The following is a 22528-nucleotide window of genomic DNA, read 5'->3' on the forward strand; positions in this document are numbered from 1 at the left end:
AACAAACCAACTGAAACACTATGCAATCAAAGTCCAGCCATGCCTCCTGTTCTGTTGCTATCTATTTTTCAGTATGTACAGCTCAAATTTCTTCTAAACCCCTATCTTCCTATCACCACACATTTGTAAATTTCAAAATAAGACATTTATAGTACTTACATTTTTAAAAATATATTCCGTGTACACAAAATACAATCTTTTTCTTTCCTGCATTTTTTTCTGTGCTGGAGCTGGCTGCTAATGCTTGGATTGCTAAACGGATACTACAAAGAAGTAAATCTGTAGTATATCTCTTATATAGATGCAGTAAGTGAGTTTGACATGGCAGCACACCACTGCATCAGAAACTGGCTTTATATGTATTTAAATAACACCTTCATCTTTAAATCAAAAATACCTGTTTTTTCCCCATCAGTACATTCTCATACCATAGTTCTGCAGAATAACAGTTCTGAAACTATGGAATAAAAACAAAGCAGTATCTCCTCAACACAAAGAATTCACACCAGCTACAATCATCATCTACTACACAGAAGACTGTATGCACAACATGGAACCGAGAGCAACAGAGCCAGCATCTCTAGTGTGCCTAGTCTTGGAAAACGCTAACACAGCTGACACTGAATTAACAGAATGAAAATGCAAAGTAGTTCTACATAGTCCACATTGCAAGTATCTGCTTTGGATCAAGATCTTTGGCAGAGCAGCAGCAAAAACTGTGCTTGTAAGGTCTTGCTAGGCCTGGAAATGGCCAAACATGGACTGTACAAGAAGTTATATGACGTTTTCCTCTACAATAGATTAGTATTGTCTATAAAGTTGGTCAAAATATTAATTCTATTCTATCTGCAAGTGACAGGTTCAAATGCAATGGGGGCGTCAATGTCTGCAAATACAGACTGAACACCACGTGTTGGTTGACTATGAAGATTTTCAAGGAACTACTAGATCCAAGCTATATTAATCAGCCCCTACCAGCTGTTCTGGTCCATGTACCATAAAACACTGACAAATCGGTTTGCTTCTTTACAGGCAAATAACAAATAGATTCCTTCACTAAAAATACTACAATTTCATAGGTACTCCTGATTGAGAAAAGCCCTCAAATTTCACCTCCTGATTCCTCTTTCAGATTCATACTTCGAGATACAGTTAACAAATACAGTGTACTTCTCCCTCTTGTAAAATTATGAATATTAATTAAATAAGCACTTTAGAAGGTTTTTAGAGCCCTTTAATACTTACTGAATGAGCCTCTTTTGCAATGCATTACAACTAAAACAGTTGTACACAGAAACAGTTGTTATAGATTTCACACACAAAAACGTGACATTCATAAAAAGTCTGGATTTTGTGGAAAAAAAATAAAAAAGCTTGTAGAAACCAAACATTGTGTAAATGGACAAGTCCTTTCTTTCAGAATTACAGCGTTGAATACGTAAGACATTCATAGCGTTAGGCAGATTTTCACACAGAATCACTGAAGCATTTTGGCCCTTTTTTTTTTTTTTGGATTTATAAGTGATGAGGTAATCTAAAATTACTTCAGGTGCAATTGTCAAAATGGTGGAAAAATAAAGAAACTTTTCTCACCCAGGTTATGCTCCTCTTTTTGTCTGTTTTCCCATTTTGAGCTGTCCACATATGCTGCAGAAAGAAGAGATCTTCTACCTTAAAAAAAAAAAAAAAAAAAAAAATCACTGTGTAAGTTAGGTTGACTATCTAAGTGAGCATATAAACTTTCTATCAAGTACCCTTATCACATTCACTGACTCAAACGCATTAAACTGTACGATAGCAGCAGTAGCTATCTAAACAGCTGAACTTCCCTCTACCTGGAAATGCCATTACCTTGTTATTTCTTAGAGTTTCCCCCTAAAAGATTTTTCCAGCATACAATAGTTTTTTTCCAAAACTGAACAGTGCATTTAAGAAAATGTTTTATAAGGTGGGAAATTATGAACAATAAAGGACAACTTCTTGTGCTCATGGGCCTTTTCATCAGACGTCAGAGCTTAGCTAGATGTAGGCAGAAGTGGCAAATATGCACAGAAAGGTTTCTCTGTTCTTGGCTGATGTTCTTCTCCACCCTTAAAGATTTCTCACTGGAAATGAAAGCTGAACTTTCATCTGTGAAATATTACACATTTGATCAACTCTTTTGCTTGCAGCTCCTGTGATCCACGGGGTTCACAAACTTTTTTCCAGATACTTTTCATATCTGAAAGTTTCTGAAGACTGTCTTCCTTTCTGAAGCAAAATAAATGCTTCCACTGGAGAAACATGGGCCATGTTTGAGCATCACTGACAGATGATAAGGTCCTGAAGATGCACGATGGACAGAACTGGCTAAAGGAAGATAAAGAAATAACTCCAGACTTTTACAGGAAGGACGCCATAGAATTACCCAACGTTGTGATTCCTTCACACAGGTGGCTTTTTTTTCTTTTTTTTTTTTTAAAAAAAAAAAGCAGAAACAGCCTTTCAAAACCATCGGCCTCGACTACACTTCTGCCCCCTCACTCGTTAGATTCTGCTCAGGCTCGGTGGACTGCCCTCCGCCCCGCATGGATATCCGCGTCCCATATAGGCAGACAGGTTGGGAGCCGCACATCTGAACAGAGAACTCGTCTCTGTCCCTCAAGTTCTGCGAAAGCTGCCCCAGTCCCGGCGTCTTGCGAGTGCTTCCGCGCATAGCCCGTCCCTGCACCATATCCCACAGCCCTCTCAGCCATCGGCCTCCACGGAGGCCAGGCCAGGCCCGGCCCGACAGAGCTCGGCCCCGCGCGACCCCGCGCGGCCCCGCGCACCACCGACCTGCCGCCGCGCCGAGGACCTTCCCGCCCCGCAGCGCGCCTCGCACGAGCACGGCGGCAGCCATGACAGCCAGGAAGGAGGCGGTGGGGAAGGGGCTGGCCCGCCAACGCTCCGCCTACGCCAGGCCGGGGCACAAGATGGCGGCGGTGCTCTCCGGCGGGTCGCGGCGGGCGATGCGGGCGGTGGTACGGCGCTCGGTGGTTCGCCTGTCCGCCTCGGGCTGCCGCGGCTGCGTGGCCGCAGGTAATTGTAGGCGGCGCGGGGCCGCGCCGGTCACCGGGAAGGGGGGGCGGGGGAGAGTTGGAATACTACAATTCCCAGCATGCCTGGCGGGCGCTGCCAGCAGTCTGCACGTCGAGAGTTGTAATCCCGTTACGCCTGGCGGTGGATTTAGCGGGGGGGCTGAGTTGGATAGAGGTAGAGCTCCGCTGCTCAAAGCTCCCCGCACAGCACCTGTCCGCTCCCTGAGATGCACGGGCTGTCTGTGAAGGCCTAACGGGGCTTCCCACGAGGCGGGGCAAATTAGGGTAACTCCTGCCTGCTTCACCCACTGGTAATCCTCCGGTTAAATTTAAGAGATAGGTGTGCTGCTTTGTGGATTCTTATCAGTACATTGTTATCATCTCTCATGCAGAAAACAAACGTTGGTTGTATGGCTTGTTGCATCTTGCTGGGCAGATGTGAAGTTGATGTGTAACTTCCCTGGGTCAGTACTTCCTCCTACCCTCTTGATTAAGAGTCGTTTTTTTCACAAGCAGAAGACTTGGAGGGCTTAGAAGTTTGGGATAGATATTAGGAGGAAGTTTTTCACAGAGAAGGTGGTGACACACTGGAACAGGTTGCCCAGCAGGTTGTGGATGCCCTATCCCTGTAGGCATTCAAGGCCAGGCTGGATGTGGCTCTGGGCAGCCTGGTCTGGTGGTTGGCGACCCTGCACATGGCAGGTGGTTTGGAACTGGATGATAATCGTGGTCCTTTTCAACCCAGGCCATTCTATGATTCTATTGTGACAATGTGAACTGCTGCAAAGATTCTTTGTTACCAGATTGTTTGCTACAAATAGGAATCTGCTGCTGGAGAACTAGCTTTGTGACAGCAAGATCTTGACAAATGGCATTTGCATGACACCTTTCTTAGGCTTGCAGAACCCTTTGTCTGAGATTGGCACCCAGAATTAGCTTTCTGATTCTGGACCTGTGCTTGTATTCCTCTGGTGTCTGCCTGTACCACAGCTTCACTGGGTCTCTTGAGCATTACTGCTTTGCAAATTATAATCTTTGCATGTCCCTTTTTTGTCTTCTCACAGAAACAGGGGCAGCCAGCATCAAGCATACTGCAGTGATGATGGCAGTTGTGCTGCCAGGGTATTCTTAGCAGCAGAGAGACAACAAGGCAGATCCTTACAAAAGCAGGCAAGCAGGATTCTTGTGCAGAATCCACTTGTATCTTAGCTAGGGAAGAGGGGAACATCTCTAGCTTTTATTTTGCACATCCAATAAATACGTGCCTTTTTAACATTGTTGATATTAATACTGGAAAGCTATGATGTAGTGGTTGGTTGGTTTTTTGTTTGTTTTCTCAGCAATGTGAGCAATTGCAATTCTTGCAGTCTTTTAGTGTTGTGCTGCCAATAATTTGGTATCATACAATAGTTAAAAGCTGTAAGTTATAATTGCAAAATTCTGCATTATCAAAGCAGTTAGTAGAATGTAAAACTTTAAACTTCTTTATTTTTCTTATGGCAGGTAAACGGTATCTGCTAACAGAAGATAATATAAAGTTACAAGAATTTCAGCAGGCAAAAGAGGCAATTAGAAATGAATTCCATGGCAATAAAGGTATTTATATTTCCTTGATAAGAACCTTTGTAATTTTAATGTGAGTACTGGAAAGAAGATGGTGAAAGCCATTATATACAGAAAATTGACTACAATGAAAGGAATAGTTTGCATCTTCCTCTTGCAAGTTGTTTGCAGCTAAAATTTCAGATCTGAAGCTTTGAAGAATGGTGTGAGTTATATCATCTTGAAAAATGTAGAGGAACATTAGAAAAGGACCTGAAATGTTTGTGCCCTTGCATTTCCATTTTTATCATGTAGTCTAATGTAAAGTACTGCTTAGTCTACAAATTGTGTTTCAAATAGAACTTCAGCAGAGGAGGTTAACACAAAGCCTGATACCTACTTACCAGTCCAGAGCAGGCCTATGCCAGTAATTGATTTAATCTGCTCTGTAAAGTTATTGAGTTCATTCCCTTAGCTTTTTATGTTTGGTTTATATCATATAACCTCTCAGTTTTACGCCTAGATTATGTCTCTAAACTGTGAATATGAAAAACGAGTTCAGGTTCCCTCAACTGATCAGAGAGGAAGGATGGTGGATTTTCCTTGATAGAGACTTTGTCATGCTAGTTTAAAGTGTTTGTAAACTCTATACTTTAGAGAGGATACATATAAACATAAATCCATCCTTAAAATCTACTGCACCTTTTTTATCATGTGTAGGTGTTTGGTGATAACAAACTTTTGGCAGTTCTTCCAAATGATGTAGTTGGTTTTTTTTCAGTGCCAAGAAAAGGACAGATATCAAATTTAGTTCTACATAAACCAGTCATCTGAAAGAGAGTTCAGCAAAAATTGAAATAATTGTTTTTCTGTACCAAGTAATAGCAGAGTTTGAATCGGGCATTGATAAGTCATAATGCCATTATTTTGCTGTGATAATGACATACTCATATTGGACATGTTTCATATTATACCTAAGCAGAAGCCCCATATTTGGGTTTACAGGTAACAATTCACCTTTTTGTTGTTGTACAAGCAGTAGCTGAAGATAGGTAATGAAAACAGAGTGCTAACTATGTATGTTCACATGGTTTCTATACTTGGTATTTAGGCTAGAAACTCAAATATGAAAAGAAGTAAATAAGGCTTGTAATTTATTTTGGATTAGAAGTGGGGAAAAAAAGCCTTAATAACTAATCTGTTACACAAAATATGTGAGATCTATTTATTTATTTTAGTTATAATATTATAGTTATAGCAGTATAATAGTTATACTGAAAAAAACAGGCTTTTTGCTGCATTGAGTCTCTGTTTCAAGTAGGAGATATGCAACATAAATAATGGAATTGTCTATAGACTGTTTTTATAATGTGCTTCATTTTCAGATCCATATTTCAAAAATATTAAAGAAAAATTAAAGGAAAATAGAATTATTCTCAAAAATGAATTAAAAATTTTACTGCACTTATGTCAGACTTCATCTGATGTGGAGCTAGCCAAAAAAGTTATTTACAGGTACTTGTAACAATCCAGGTAACGTTGTTTTCTCTTTTTATTTTACAGTTTTGTTATTAGATCATCTTAAGTTATGTCTGCAAGTGAGGGTTTGCCCTAATTCAGGGACAATTTGCACAGTTAGTCCATTAGGCTAAGACTGCATTTTCATTTACTTTGGATCTTCCAACCCTTCAGAGATTCTCAATCAAAGAAGAGTCAAGCTATGGGAATGAACTGGTTTCTGCTATATATAGAATGAAAAGTGAGCCACACAGAAACTTCACTTGTAAGCTGGGAGGTACTGGTGTGCTCAGAGGCATCTTCCAGCTAAGATGTTTCTGTTTATAAACTGGTCTGGAAACCAGTGGCAGGTCAGGAGGATTTGTGAATGAAAGCCTTCCCAGCAATTACATGCAGAAGTTTTGGGAAAAAAAAAAAAAAAAAAAAAAAGCAAAAAATATATTATTTTTTAATTAGTTTGGCTTAGAAAAGGTTGAAATGTTTTAGCAGGTATCACTGCTAAAAATGGACCACTGCAACTTCCTGTGCAATTGCTCTGTGAATAGATAGCAAAGTAGCTGGCAATTCTGGTGAAGAGGATGCATTCTATAACTTAATCGGATATGAATGTCTTCACTATAAATAGAATAATTTTCATATTGCTACTTCACTTTATTAGTTGAGTCAAAATTACATTTTTTTCCAGAAAATATTTCCTCATTTATCTAAATGCCACTTACTGAAGATAGAAAAGCAATGTGTCTGTCACTGCACATGCAGATTGTGCTGCCTGTTTAAAGCTGTTTTCCCTTGGCAAATTCTACGTGTTATGTGATTTACTCTTTTGAGTCTTTCTAATAGGTACCATGAACAGAGTGGAATCACAGACATGCATGGTTTTAAATTTGGGCCCCTCTTTATGAGGTTATGTTTTGAGCTAGACCTTGAAACACCTGCAGTAGAACTTATCAAAGATCAGGTAATTTCCTCTATGTGTTTCACTAATATCACTGTTACCTACTACTTCAGTGTGATTCGTGTGCTTTGCATGACCTCAGAAACTTAAAGTACACTGTATATCTGTTGCAACAGCAAAGATGTCTATCACATTAATCTGACAACACTGTTTATATAGCTTTTGTTTAAAAAAAAAAAAAAAAAAACAGTTTGAAAGTTAAACAGTAATTAAAAGTAAATTTAATTTGACTAACTTTTGTATTATCGCACTTCTTTGTAATTGCATCATTTCAATAAAGAATATTGATTCGAGGATAATTCCTCAAAAAAGCTCTGATACATATTTTCCCGCATTCTCTATTTCATATATCCATCCTGTATAAATAATTCTTGGAAGTGATCACTTCTGAATTTTTATTCAGTAGCAGTTTGCTTAAATTCCTTAGATTGTTTACACCAGCAGATTTACCTTGTCAATGTGTACTTCAGACTCCCTCTGAAGTGCTGAAGAAACTTAAGGACTTGGTTTTGAACATCTCTGAAATGCTGTGTGCATTATTATGACAAAATATTGTTTGTACCCTATATCTAATATATGTAGATGATTCTGTGCAAGAATGTTCTATTTTCAAAACTGGGGGCTAGTGGTAAGTCAGCTATATGATAAGGAATCAAGGTAAGGATATATCTACTGAAAATGGGAAAAGTATTGCTTGGCCTACTGTTCCTAGGTTAGGTATGTGTAAGTATATGAAGGTGTTATTTCGCTATAGATGAGATCAGTCACTAAGACGAGTCCTGTAGTACTTACAGGACTTGGTCACTGATGGATGATAATGTACTGTATCACATCTTGAGACCCTGCTTCAGAAAATTATCATAATGTCTTTTACATTTCATCTGGCTATTCATATTGTCATACCATGCAGTGAATGCTGTGGAATGTAAAATATACTTGCTCTTTGTTCTGCTACTATGTTTGTCATGACCTAAGCCCTAGTGTGGATCTATTTACCATTTGATATTGTGATTAGCTGAAATTTATTTAGTATGAGTGGTACTTCACCCCAAAGATACTGTTATTCAGCTGCATATCTGCTAAGCTTTTGGAGTAGCAATTAGTCAGACTTCTGCTTGCATTAACTTAAAGGTCACAGTCTGTCACTGAAAAAAGCATAGAAGTATGAATCTCTTGTAAATATGTTTAATTTTTAAGTGTGCTGTTGAGTATATTGAGATACTGCTAGTTTAGAAGTTACCACAGACAGAGGAGTCAGGGAACTGAAATAATTAAATACTCAACTTGTAAAGATGCAGCTCATTTCAATGGGAAGACTTGATAAATGCTGTGCACCGTAATAATGCTCATTTACTTTATTCTAACTTTCTTTAAAACTCACTCTTTGTATGTTTGTATGTTTTTCTACAGAATTTGCATGGTTTTTTCTCAGAGAGTACATCCTTCCATATTTTGATGACTATGTTGTTTAAAAAGGGTCATTACAAAAGTAAGTACTGAGTTTACTATTGCAAATGCACTTAGAGGAGCGTACTTCTCACTATGAGTATGTGTATAAATATTAATTGGCTTTATCAATATGAAGTACTGACAAGATTTTAGAAGACCAAACATCATGTGAATCAGTATAGATGCAAAATAGCTGTACTGTATTGTGTAATAAAGATGGAAGACTTTATCTGTTTCATACTTGGAATGGCATTCTTACCATTTTGCAGTCATGTGGAATTATGATTGGAGCATTCTTCTTTAAAGCTCTCTAAAAGCTTAACTCCTCTCTGGATTCTAATTTCCTGTAGTTTTGTTTTTGTGTGTGTGTATGCATGTGTGTCTTCCTGTTCTATGTTTGTTTTATACAGTTTTCGGAACAGTAGGTTCTCCAACACATTTTTCTAGCAGTTCTGTGCTCCTAGAATCACCAAGGTTGGAAGAGACCTCCAAGATCATCCAGTGACCAGTATTTTCCGCTAAACCATGTCCCTCAGTCCAACATCTAAGTGTTTCTTGAACACAATCAGGGATGATGATTCCAGCACTTCTCTGGGCAGCCCATCCCAGTGCCTGTGCTGTCCAGTGTTCATGCCTTCAGAGAAGGAGTCTTTCTTAATGTTCAACTTGAATCTCCCCTGGTGCAACTTGATGCTGTTCGCTCTATTCCTATTGCTAGTTACACAGGAGAAGAGGCTGACCCTCCACCTTACCTCAGTCTCCCTTCAGGTAGTTATAATGAGGTCTCTCCTGAGCCTCTTTTTCTTAGAGGAAATAATCCCAGCTCCTTCAGCCACTTCTCGTAAGGCTTAAGCTCCAGACCCCTCACTGTCTTCGCTGTCCTTCCCTGGACATGCTCCATGGCCTCAGTGTCTTTCTTATACTGAGAGGCCCACAAATGAATAAAGTACTCAAGGTGTGGCCTCACCAGGCCTGAGTAGGATCGTCACTTACTTGCACCACTATTTTTGATTTCCAGGATGCTGTTGTCCTTGGCTACCTGAGCAGGCTGCTGGCTCATATTCAGTTAAGTGTTGACCAAAACCCCCAGGTCAATTTCTTCTACACAGTCTTCCAGCCACTCTGCCTTATGGCTGTAGCATTGCTTGTGATTGTTATGGCCAAAGTGCAGGACCTGGCACTTGGTGTTGTTAAACTTCCTCCTATTGGCCCCAACTCAGTTATCCAGCTTGTCCAGATTCTTCTGTAGGTCCTTTCTATCCCCAGGCAGATCATTGCTTCCTGTCAATGTGGAATCATCTGCAGGCTTACTGAGGGTGCACTCAATGCCTGCATCCAGGTCACCAATAAAGATACTGAACAGGACAGACCCCATTACTGACCACTGGGCAATACCACATGACCAGTCACCATCTGGATGTGAGTCCATTTACCAACACATTGTGGGCCTAGCCAGCCAGCTGGTTCTTTACCTAGCAAAGAGTGTACCTGTCCAAGCTATGGGCTGCCAGCTTCTCCATGCAGGATACTGTGGAAGACTGTGTCAAAGGCTTTGCTGAAGTCCAGATAGACTACGGTAATAGCATTTCCCTCATAGACTGCACAGGTCACTCAAGTACAGAAAAAAAATCCAGCAGGACCTGTCTTTCATGAGCCCATGTTGGCTGGGTTCTCCTGCACATGCTATGTGACCTCTCTCAAGATCATCTTTCAATAACTTTTCATGGCACTGAGGTAAGGCTGACAGACCTGTAGTTCCCCGAATCCTCCTTACAACCCGTCTTTTATATGGGAGTTACATTGGCAAGTCTCTAGTCCTCTGGGACCTCTGGTTGACCAGGAATGCTGATAGATAATGCATAGCAGCTTGCTAATCACCTCCACAGCTCCCTCCCACCTTCAGGTGGAACCCATCCAAGCTCTCTGTTCATCTATGCCAGTCTTCTTCCCTGCTGGCTCATCTTGTGGCACAAGCAGGCAGCCTGCTCCTGCTTTGAAGACTTCATCCTTCTGGCGTGACCAACCTGAACCCCTTTCCCCTTCAGGACTGAATCCCAAGGAACCCTTCTTACCAGTGTCCTGGACAGTTCAAAGTCCACCCTCCAGAAGTCCAGGGTAGAAATTTGCTGCCCCCTCTCCTGACTTCACCAAGAATCAAGAACTCTACCATTTTATGGTCACTTTGTCCAAGACAGCTCCTGACCTCATCTTCCACAAGACCTTCTCTGTTTGTGAACAGCAGGTCTAGCAGTGCACCTCCTCTGTTACTCTCTCTTACCACTACATCAGGAATTTATCTTCCTATATACTAGAAACCTCCTATACTGCTTCTGCATTGTATTGCATTTCCAGCATATACCAGAAAAATGTCCTCCATGAGAAGAAGGGCTGCCAATCACACATCTGCCAGCTGCTCATAGAAAGCCCCATCCATCTCTTCATCGTTATTAGCTGGTCTGTAACAGACCCCAGCCACCCATGTTAACTCTTCCCTTGATCCTTACCCATAGAGATTCAGCCTTCTCATTTGCAGCCCTGAGCTCAGTGACGCTGAAACACTCTCTAATGCAGAGAGCTTTACTACCACCCCTCCTTCATTACTTATCCCTTCTGAGTAGCCTAGAGTCATCAATTGCAGCACTCCATAGGAGCAATCCCACCATGTTTCCATAATGGCAACTAAGTCATAGTTTGCCTGTTGCACAATGGCTTCTAGGCCCTCCTGTCTTTTGCCATGCTGCATATACTGGTGTAGATGCACTTCAGCTGAGCCCTTTGCCTTACCCCCAGATCTCATAATCATTCTTCTGTGCTCATCTCTGGCAGGCTTAGTTTTATCCCTTTCTTCTTCACACCTAGTTTAAAGCCCTGTCAATGAGCACTGCCAGCTCCTGGGCTGGGATCCATTTCCCCTCTTTGTGACAGGTGAGACCCGTCAGCAGCCTTTAGGCCAGGCACTGACTAAACCTTCTCATAGTCAAAAAAAAAACAAAATTCTTGACAGTAGTCTATCAGAACCTATTTTTGAGAAGAGTTTTCCTGCTCCTCTCAGTATTGTTCCCTTCTACTGAAGTGATAGAGGAAAATATGAACTGTATACCCACTCTGTGCACGGACTGCCCCAGTCCTCTGAAGTCCTTTCTTGTAGTCCTCAGGCTTCTCGCAGTGACTTAATCACTGCCAGCCTGAGCTGTCAAGAAAGGATACTAATCAGAGGGGCAAATTAGGCTAGCAAGTTTCCTAGAAATATCCCTGACCCGCACTCCAGAGAGGCAGCACAGCTCCCTGTGGGTAGGGTTTGGCCAACATATTGGGCCCTCCATTCCTCTCAGGAGGGAATCACTTATGAAAGTTACCCTTCTTTCCTTCTTGGTGGTGGCTGTCTTGAAGTACAAAGTTGACCGCTTCACCCTAGACAACTTTGTGGGTGGACCTCTCTTCTGATATTTGTCAGAACAGTGAATAGTATCCTTTTTCCTTTGGTAAGAAAACAGGCTGGAGTCTTGATTTGTCTTACCTAGCTTCCATGCACAGTGTGGCTACTGCAGCATTTTAAGGCAAGTGCATAAAATCACAGTTTGGTCTTTTCTGATGATATGACAGGGAATCAACTGATTTGACTGAAAAGAGTATGGAATAAGTTTTCCAACCAAATCACTCTCTTTGGAATTTGTTGGATGTGCAGCACTTAGTCTTTCACTGCTTGGCAAATCAGCTCAATAGTTGTCCTGAAGGCTTAGACTGGATCGTCCTTAAAGAAACTAGATCTGAACCAAAATGCCGTGTTGCAGTGTAACGAAGGTTAAGGTTACGTTTTTAGTGAGGAGCATTAGGTTGAAAGTGGATGAAGCTTTTGTTGTGTGATTTGTCTTTGTTCTGGACTGCTAGGAGGAAAAAAAGAGTGGCTTTGTAAATTATCCTGATGTTTGCTTTAGGATTGTGTGAAGATAATAGAACAGTAAAGTCAGTCAGATGCTGTGTAGACTGTGTACTGTGCTAATGTAGACTGAAAGCTTCCTTTCTCTGCAGTGCTTTCACTCAGCAGTGTCTCATCCAATTGATCCTCTGTTAAGGTTCTTAAAATGTATTAATTTGTAAAAAGTTAACAGATGTCAGATTGCACTCTGATTTTGAAGTAAAGTTCCTGAGCGCACACAGTGCTGAGATTATTTCAAGTCATTAAACATATAGCATTAAATTTCTGAATTGAGTAACACGACTGTGTTTTTTGGCAGGTGCCTTGGAAGTCCTAGCAGAAATGAAAACACGAGGAATACCTTTCAACAAAGAAACCTATTTACTGGCATTTGCAGTATGCTACAAATTGGTAAATATTTTCAATTAACATGATGAAGTACTTGAAATGCCTTTTCTGTGTGTTCCTTTTCGGAATTTTGACATTTTCATATGTTCCCAGTCATGATTTCATATCTAATGCAAGTATTTTAGACACAATTAAGTCATAAATCGCTTCATTGTTCATGATCTTTTGTACATATATGTCTTCCGATACCAGCTAATATCACAAAGCATATCTCTAAAAGAATTGAAAGGATGTTAACATTAAGACATAAATCTGATACAGCCTTTGATTAACTGTTAGCATTCTTTCTCTGAGGACTGTGCCAAGGTGTACAGCCACAATATTAGATTTATAGTCTGGTTTCTTTGGGAGATAGGATATATATGATATATACTGTTTGACAGATAACTCTCTCTTTTCTCTTCCAAAATCTTGGACCATTTTTACAATTGCACCCAAATTTGACAGGGATTAAAGTTCTCAAAAGTAATCTGTTCTAACATGCCAGCTGAGTCAAGAAAAGAAAGATAAATGAATGCTTCAGCAAGAGATAGGCTTCCCCTAAACCTTAAATGTACATTTAGAAAAATTGTGAGCACAATAAGGAATTAGGCTACATAGGTTCTATAACAGTTCTTAGAGTAGCTTCCCATCTGTAGTGAAGAGAGTCCGCCAAACATTTTTCTTTATATATCTCTCCAGATTTGAATCAGTTCTGCAATTTGAAGTATTTACAGGCCCTTTCCAAACACAGTAGAAAACTCTTTTTCAGTTTAACCATGCTTTTTGAAAGAGACACTGGCTGAAGCAAAATGATTCCACAAGGCTAAATTTCCCATATTTCTCAGTTAACCTACAGTGAATCTGAGCACATGTGATAAAAAGCAGTCAGCCAAAAATGGTGACTCTCAAGTACTTTCTGAGGTGTTTCTGGAAGTCTTAGTCCTGATGAATTGCAGCTGCTTTTAGGTCAGGGAAACAGAGATAACTATATGGCTTTTATGTTTGTAGACTAGGGCAGTAGGTAGATCTCAAAAAGAACTGTGGAAACAGTTTGCACTTAAAACCAGCTAGCGATTCGTGGCAGCAGTTCATTTAGGAGTGCTACCAGTTCTATCCAGAGTGGGCTGTTTTTAGGAAATACTGAATGTAGAAATACGATGACACTGTGCTGCAACACTAGTTTATAAGCTTGTGTTTGCTCCTAGTATCTACCTAGTCAATATCTGTGACTGTAACTTACTTTGTGGTCTGCACTCTGTCCCTTCCACTCTATGAAAAGTAATGACTTTCACTGAATCCCATTGTGTTTCTCTGAGGTCTACTCAATCTATGGTAGCTTTACATAATCTCCAAAATTTTAACATGTTACTTTCCATGGCCTGTTGCATGAGGGCTCGGATCCCTAGCATATAGAAGAGGAAGAGGTTCCTGAGACTTTTGCTTTCTACTACTGTCTCTGCGTCTGTTTTCAGCAATGAATCTGGCACATTGTTATTTAGAATCATAGAATGGTTTAGGCTAAAAAAGACCTCTAAGATCATGTAGTCCAACCATCAGCACATTAAACCATTTCCATCAGTGCCACATCTACACATTTCTTGAGCATCTCGAAGAACACTGCCCTCATCAATCCTCTGGGGAGCCTGTTCCAATTGTTGACTGCTCTTTCATAGGAGAAATTTTTCTTCATATCCAACCTGATCCTCCCCTGATGTGTAGGTTGGAACCATTAGTTCCTGTCCTATCACTAGATGGATGGGAGAAGAGACCAACCCTCACCTCGCTGTCAAGTTGCAGAGAGTGATAAGGGCTCCCTTGAGCCTTCTTTTCCCTTCACTAACTTTGTTGCTCTGCTTTGGACATGCTTTAATGTCTTTCTTTTAATGAGGAACCCAAAATCAGACACAGCACTCAAGATGGGCCCTTACTAGTGCCATGGGGCAATCATTTCCCTAGTCCTGTTGGCTTTGCCATTTCTGATACAAGCTAGGATGCCACTGACCTTCTTGGCCACCTGAGCACATTACTGAATCATGGTCAGCTGGCTATCAACTAGCACCCTCAGATCTTTTTCTGCCATGCAGTTTTCCAGCTGTTCTGCCCCAGATCTGTAGTGCTGCCTGGGGTTATGATGACTTAAGTGCAGGACCTAGCACTTGTTTTTTTTAAACGTCATGCAGTTAGCTTCAGCTCACTGATCCAGCCTGTCAGCCCATCAATACAACCTAAATTTCTTTAACAAATTCATAAAATAGAGGGGAAATGGTCATAAACTGACATTCAATTGTTTTAACAGACACAATAAAATAACTCCTTATGTGCTGAAGATGATTAGGCAGAGCTCCTTCAACAGCTTGATCTTGTTTCAACTGTTAGTGCTGAATGCTAAGACTCCAAGTAAGGAGGAGACACAATGAAGCTCCAAAGTGCTTTTGCTTTGCCAACATGAGAAAATTGAGGAAAAATCTTGAAGGGAAATGTCTTTGAGATATATAATTTGAATACTGGAAACAATGGCACTAGTACTGTTAACAACAGTGCTGGATGTTTACCTGGTTAATTCTTGATTTCTTTTAAGGAACTGTGCCAGAGACCACTACTGGAGAATGTACAAGGCTTAAAGCTCTGATTACCGCTAGTGGATAAACTAAGAAGTTAGTGTACAGAAGTATTTCTGAGGACAGCCATTGGGAAGTTTTAAATATTTGTAGGGTCTGCTATTACCCGAACTAAAAAAGAGGTTCTTCTTTTAGTGCAGGAAAGTGCTATAAGCCTTTTGATAATAATGAAATGTGTATGTGCAATAGTTATCTTTTTTTGTGGTCAGAATGTTTCAAAATGTTTAAAGAACATGACATTTATTATGTCATTCAAAAGGTGTTTTCACAAGCTGTGCAAACCATTGAGCAGTGAAATGGAGAAGTATCCCGTAAAACCCAAAAGATGACCCAATCTTACATCACAGCTGCTGTTTTACATGAATGGCACTTTGAAAAGTAGGAATAGAGAGCAGGTTTTTAATTGTTCAGGGTCCAATTAGCTCTCTTTACCATTTCCATTGCGAAGGACATTATTTTTGATAGCTGGTGGTTTTTGAAATGATGCACAGGTGAACACATTGCCTTTTACTCTAGACTTCTTTTGAAAATAGTGACATTAATGTTATTACCGTATACCATTCACTACAAATAAGATGCAAGTTATGTATGCCCGTAAAGTAAACTGTGCTGGTAATTCTTGACCTTTGGAGTACTTAATTGCTAACTGAATGTGGAGATGAAGCACTGATGCAATTTATTGTTTCTCATGAATAATGCAAGCTTTCCACCTTGGAAAAGGCAAATATGTAAACTATTATCACAGAATGGCTCAGGTTGGAAGGGACCTCAAGGATCATGAGGCTCCAAACCCCTGCCACATGCAGGGCCACCAACCTCCCCATTCAATACTAGACCAGGCTGCCCAGGGCCCCATCCAATCTGGCCTTGAACACCTCTAGGGATGGGGCATCCACAACCTCTCTGGGCAGCCTGTTCCAGCACCTCACCACCCTCATAGTAAAGAACTTCCCCCCCCAACCTAAATCTTCCCTCCCTCAACTTAAAACCATTTCCCCTTGTCCTGCTGTTATCCTCTTTCAAAGAGTTGATTCCTCTCCTGTTCGTAGGCTCCCTTTAGGTACTTAAATGCTGCAATGAGGTCTTCTTTCCTCCAGGCTGAACAAGCCCAGCTCCCTCAGCCTTCACTGGGCAGCTGCTCCAGCCCACTGATCATCTTTGTGGCTCTCCTCTGGACCCTCTTCAACAGCCCTCTGTCTTTCTTGTACTGGGGGCTCCAGATGTGGACACAGTACTCTAGATGAGGCCTCATGAGGGCAAAGTAGAGAGGGACAATCACCTCCCTGTTCCTGCTGGCTACCGCTCTTCTGAGATTACATTACATTAGAGTGTTTACTTTGGAAACATCTTGCCAAATGTAATCTTGAAAAGAGAGGCTCAAAACTGCTGAATATTCAAATTTATTTGTGTGCAGATTTCTGTAATACAATGGTGCTGATTAATTTAATGTTTGGGAAACACTGATCTTCATTAACTACCCTTTTAGAATGGCTTAGAATTAGAATTAGAAAAAGTCAGCCTTTTTCCTGATTTGGGAATGGTAGGAAAATTGAAATTGCTTTTAGCTGAGTGCCAGGGGTTGTTGTCTCTTTTGTAGAACACAAAACAATCAAAGGAATGAAATGGTGGTTATTTTTACCCTCTTCTGAGCACTGTAGCACTAAGTATCATCTTTTGGTGTTGTGTATCTTAGGAAATACAGAATCTCCTTGGTTCAGACATAGATTGCCTTGCTGGCCTTACAATGCATTTACTTCTGAATGCCTTCTGAATGTCACTGCAGTTGCAGTACAGTAATTTCAGATCACATGATTGACAAAGGCAACTTATGTATGAAATTTCTACATAGGGCAGTCTGGAGTCTTGCAAAATCTCTGCAAAACTGCTTGAAGAAGCACAGCTAAAAGGTGACACATTACCACTGCGAGCATTCTACTTTGCTGCGGCATCTGCTCTGAAGCAGGTATAGTGCCTTCTTCTTTTGATTTATACCTCAAAAGGTTATTTTGTTTTATGGTCAGCTGAAGAAAGCTAAAAAAGAGGAAGCATAACTGATCTAGGCAATTATTTTAAGTACTATAACTTTTATGGCCCTGAAGAAAGGGTTATAGGTAACTCCCGCATAAACTGAATGTCAAAATTCTGAAGCCTTTGTCTTGAGTCTAATACACAGATGCATTTTTCCACTGACAATTAGATGCAGAATTTTCTTACAAAGTAGAAGAAAGTTGGGCTAGTGGTTTTTGATATTCCCATGGCCCAGTCCTTCAGATTGTTGATGCTTAGTAATGATTTCCTTCAAGTAGGATAAAAATAATTTTAAACACTTGTGCAGTAAGCTCTTCAGAATGTTTATCTGTAGAGGCAAATTCAAGGACTGTGATATCTATTGCCCTTTTGTTTTGGAGATGGCCTGTCCTTAGTAGCATGTGACTTCAAGGTGAGATTTTCCATATATCTCAAGTGCCTGAGCATTGATTTGAAGCAGATCGGAATGAAAGACTGAACAGGAGAATAAGAGTTAGGAAATCCTTATGTATACTGTTTCTTCTGCCATTAACCTGTGTGTACATTTTGAGGAAATTATGAGGGAATGTTTTGAGGAAACATTCTCTCTTGCATATCTAAAGAGATATCAGACTGTGAGTGTCTAAAAGAACTAGAGATTTGATACTGGTAGATATTTTGGATGAATGAAATAAGAGGTTAAAGCTTTGTTATGCATTCATTCTTTGATCTTTTTGCATAATCTCTGTATGAACACCACAGCTGAACAATAATGTCACTGAAATTTAACTGTTCATTTGCATGGTGGTATGATTTGGTCTTCTCATTAACATTGGGGTTAAAAACCAAAATCTCTGTCTCTGAAACAACATGAAATATTCTTGGTACTTTGTTTTATATAAAACTTAGCTAAAATTACTGTTTTGTAAACAGATTAATGATCCAGATTACACTTAACTATTCCTAAAACTGCCTGTTCATTGGCATCTTTAATCTTGCTTTGAATAAGATGTCTCTTGATTCCTTGTAAATGTCAGTGTAATGTTTAAATGTCCATACAAATCAGTTGGTGTTACAGATGTGGTACTTTAAGTGTGCATATCCTAAAAGTTAAAAATGCTGGGCAGAATAAGATATCCACTAATCACGTCCTGCACTTCATTTAAGTACTCTGACATGTGCCAAAGTCCAAGCTTGGATGTAATTCTTCTATTTTTAAAGTGCACTTGTGCTTGGTGCTGGTTACATGAATTCATTTGTCTGCTGATCTAAGAACTAAAATTTGAAAATTCTGTTTGCTATGCTGGAGAGCTAGCTAACATGCAAATTCCAGTGTGGAGTATTTCTTTCACAGGCTGGATGCTACATGGGGCTGTGGGACCTGGTGAAAGTGTTGTAGATGCTTTTGTGTTTCAGTGAGAAGTTGTGAGAGCTTCTTGTTCTACTTAGGCTTTTACTGTGGGAATGTGTCACATATTTAACTGTATTTTTTTTTAATTATTTTTAATTCTTTTTCAGGATGATATAGCACAAGCCCAATTTTATTGTTCTCAGATAAGGAAAACAGAGAATAAACTATACAGTAATCTTAAAGTAAGTATGTATGCTTGCTTTGTATTAGAGTTTTACAGTATAAATATGCTCTAATAGGCAAACAACTCTTATGTGCAAAGCAGCTGAAGGCTCCAGGTTCTCTATTCCTTTCCAAGTTTCAGCTGCAAAACAAAACAAAACAAAAAATTATGTGGAAATTGACCATTCTGTCTGCCTTCACAATTAACGGATTTTATCAGCCCAGCATCTAGAAAAGTATTTTGGTCATTCTTTCATTCATTATGTTTTCCTCAAATATTTTCTTTTAAGGCTTTCTTTCTAATGATTACTTTGTGGATATATTTAATTTTATTTTTAAGGTTCTTGTCCAGCTCAGATCTGGTTTGCTAGAAGAAGTAATAAAGACTTTAGAGTCAGCAATGGACGTAGATACTCCTCCTTTTGTGAAAAAAATCGAATTTTCTGAGCAAGTGGTAAGTATACAGTAATGAACTGAATCAGGCAAGTATGTCATCACAGATATGTGTTGGGGATGCAGGCCTGGGGGTGGTAGGGCAAGTCTGAGAGGAAGTCTTGGGTGCTTAGCTAAGCTACAAAGTTGAGTTACAGAGCTTCAGGTTTCTGAGTACATCTTACTAAAACTGTTTTGTTTCTGATACATTCAGATGCCAAAGCAGCTGACTGGTTTATTGTGCTGTTGGGCAAAGTGCTTAGCTGTCTACTTCCCTTTTTATTGAGAATCTAGCTTTTAGAGGCTCGAATTTCAACTGAGAAGATGAAGAGTTCCCTAGTGGCCTTAAATAATTTATTCCCTTGCTTTATATGCTGGCATCGTTTGATGTAAAAATGAGACTAAAGTCCTGATCACACTCATATTATTTAGTAGCATTTGCAAACATCTGTGATGCTATACAGAGAAGTGTGATTTAGGAAATGATGGATTCCTTTACAGTACTGGTCACTGAGAAGGAAACGTGTGTATGAGTGAAACCCTTTCAGCTTGAAAGCACTGCTTCTTCTTTTCCTGAAATTTATTAGTGTGCTCATTTTGAACATGTATGGAACAATGTATTTTAAGGTTATGCTAGTAATTAAATAATTACCTTTTTAGTGCTGCTTCATAGCAGAATAATTGATACATAAGCAGTAGGTAAAGAGGAGGTATGGCTTTCAAAGCGTAGTTAATGGATATTTGTGGCAAAAAAACTACATGTGTCAGTGCTTTATTTCTGTAAACTTGTAACAGTACCTAGGAAGACCAAGCATTTGTCCTAGCCCATTCATTTTACAGTAGTTCACTAAATTTTTTTAACAGATCCATTCATTCTTTAGCTTATACTCCATGTATAGCATAGTTTACTGAAGTTTCCATTGTTCTTTTGTATGACTTACTGGTTTGAACTCTACTTTTAGCTTCATGTGGAATAATAATAATTGTGCTTATTTGGAAAATAGATTTCGGGAAGCACTTGTGTTGCCTGGGTTTAAATAGAAAACAATTATGTTAGTCCACTCTAGGTCTGCAAATAAGACTGTACTGCTTTGAGAAAGTTTTTAATGTAATAAACTTTCCCTCATAGGTATCTAGTGCATTTCCAATATTGCCTGCTCATGTATGTGTGTACTGCTTAAATTCCTTTTCTTAGAAGCCACTCCACTAGCTATGTATGTTAAGCTGTGTTATGGGTTTTTTCCTTTGCCTTCAGTACGGTTTTTGATTGAGATCTTTGCTGGCTGAATTGTGACAGTGTAGTATTTTCCCTCCCCAGCTGGCCACAGCCAGGGAAAAGATGGAAGAAAACCCTGACTTTTCTGCCAAATTAAGAGATATTTATACCAAACTACAAGCTTCAGGACGGATAACCACATGCACGCTGGAAGACATGCTTTTCCAGATTCCTAGTTCAAAGAAGATTCCAACAAAACTTTTAAATAAAAAACAATTGAGTTATCAGGCTGCTAAACTGCTTCGATCAAATCTACTGTTGGAATAGCTCAATATTTATTGCTAAACTGAACTAATGTCACCTAGAAGCATGTTTGAATAAAATGTCTTCTTCCCTTCTGCACTGTGGAAAATTGTTTAAGCTTCTTGTCTGAAACTAAATTACAAATTTAGATCATATAGATTTTTTTATTTGAATTTTGATCTTAAAATATACCCTTTTGCTGGGTTTTATTCAGAAAATGAGTGATCAGTAATTGGAAGTTTTTCCTCAAAAACCTAAATCAGGGTCACAGCCAGAGGGTTGTGCTCAACAGCTCTGTGTCCAGATAGAGGCCAGTGAAGAGTGCTGTGTATCTTGGAACTAGTGCTTTTCTCAACATCTTTATTGATGATCTGGGTAGTGGGACTGAGTACACCCTTAGCAAGTTTGCTGATGATATGAAGTACTGAGTCCATGTCTGGAAAGAAGGATGTGGAGCTTTTGGAATGGGTCCACATGAGGGCTGCAGAGATGCTTTCAGGGCTGAAGCCTAGAAAGAGATGCTGAGGGAGATGGGTTTGTTCAGCCTGGGAAAAAAAGGCTTAGGAGAGTCCTGATAGCAGTCTTCTGATACTTAAATAGAACTTACAGGCAGGAGGGAAACTTCATCTAGATAGTAATACGAGGGGGAATGATTTTAAACCAAAAGTTGAGAGATTTAAATTAGATGTCAGGGGAAAGTTTTTTTTACTCAGAGGATGGTGAGGCACTGGCACAAGCTGCCCAAAGAAGCTGTGGATGTTTTGCAACCTTCCCCACAGCCAAAGCCTAGATGAGGGAATATCAAAATACATTAAGTGTTTTTTTTTCAAATTCTGTCAAAAATCATAGAAGAAAGCAAGCATCTTTGGTGTACCTTAATATCTTTTTTTTTTTCTCCCCAGAAGCAATATGTCAGAATATTTGATTTTGTTTCTTAGTTTGTTTATTAAATGTTTCTTGAGAGGTAGCATGGTAACTATATGCAGTTTTGTCACTTGAAGGAGATTCCTCAACAGAAGTTTTCAGAGCAAGTGGCCACACGTACCATTTCCTTTAATTTATCAAGATATTAGGTTTATCAAGATAGTTGTATCTTGATACACATTTGCAATTAAGTCCTTCCAAGTTGTTTAGAGCAAGTATAATCACTTTTTAGATTAGAATTATTTCTTCTCTGCACAAGTCACTCAGAGCAAGTGATCAAAAAAGCAGTACAATGAAGATTCATGTTCACCCAGCGTTAACAACAAAGTCATATGTACCTAGGTCTAGATACTTGTAAAAAGCTGTACCCAAAAATCTCATCTACCTTCTAGAATAGAAGAAATTGAAAACAGCAGTAGCCTATCTGGTGCCTGGGTGCATTTAGAATATCTGTATACAGGGCAATTGATCTGTTGATACAGAACATGGCAGATATGTGAACCTAAGGAGGAGTGGAACCCTGCTTGGTACTCTCCAGGTAGGGGCATCTCATCTGTGCTGTAGCACAGCAACTGGCTTTGTTGAAGCCAGTGAATTGCTATGAAAAAGGAAGAACACATCCATGC

At 39.7% G+C, this 22528-nt stretch overlaps 2 protein-coding genes across 2 annotated transcripts in view; one reads left to right on the plus strand and one right to left on the minus strand.

Annotated features, from left to right (window-relative positions):
- The window catches only part of MRPS27 (mitochondrial ribosomal protein S27), a gene marked incomplete at both ends in the record, with an annotated part of 41818 nt that extends 38937 nt beyond the window's left edge, over positions 1-2881 (minus strand). The window contains 2 exons of the mRNA XM_079548363.1: positions 1594-1667; positions 2814-2881. Of these exons, the coding sequence (XP_079404489.1) occupies positions 1594-1667; positions 2814-2881 (142 nt within the window). The remainder of the gene's footprint in view (positions 1-1593; positions 1668-2813) is intronic.
- A 73-nt stretch (positions 2882-2954) lies between these two features.
- Positions 2955-21002, plus strand: PTCD2 (pentatricopeptide repeat domain 2; the record flags this gene model as incomplete). Its single annotated transcript, XM_079548364.1, has 10 exons — positions 2955-3060; positions 4563-4655; positions 5987-6116; positions 6960-7077; positions 8485-8563; positions 12759-12850; positions 17297-17410; positions 18973-19047; positions 19368-19481; positions 20778-21002. 10 exons carry the CDS (start codon positions 2955-2957, stop codon positions 21000-21002), a joined length of 1146 nt encoding a protein of 381 aa, XP_079404490.1.
- Positions 21003-22528: the final 1526 nt, after the last annotated feature.

This window comes from Tetrao urogallus, assembly GCF_951394365.1.
Source record: "Tetrao urogallus genome assembly, chromosome: Z".
Lineage (NCBI taxonomy): Eukaryota > Metazoa > Chordata > Aves > Galliformes > Phasianidae > Tetrao > Tetrao urogallus.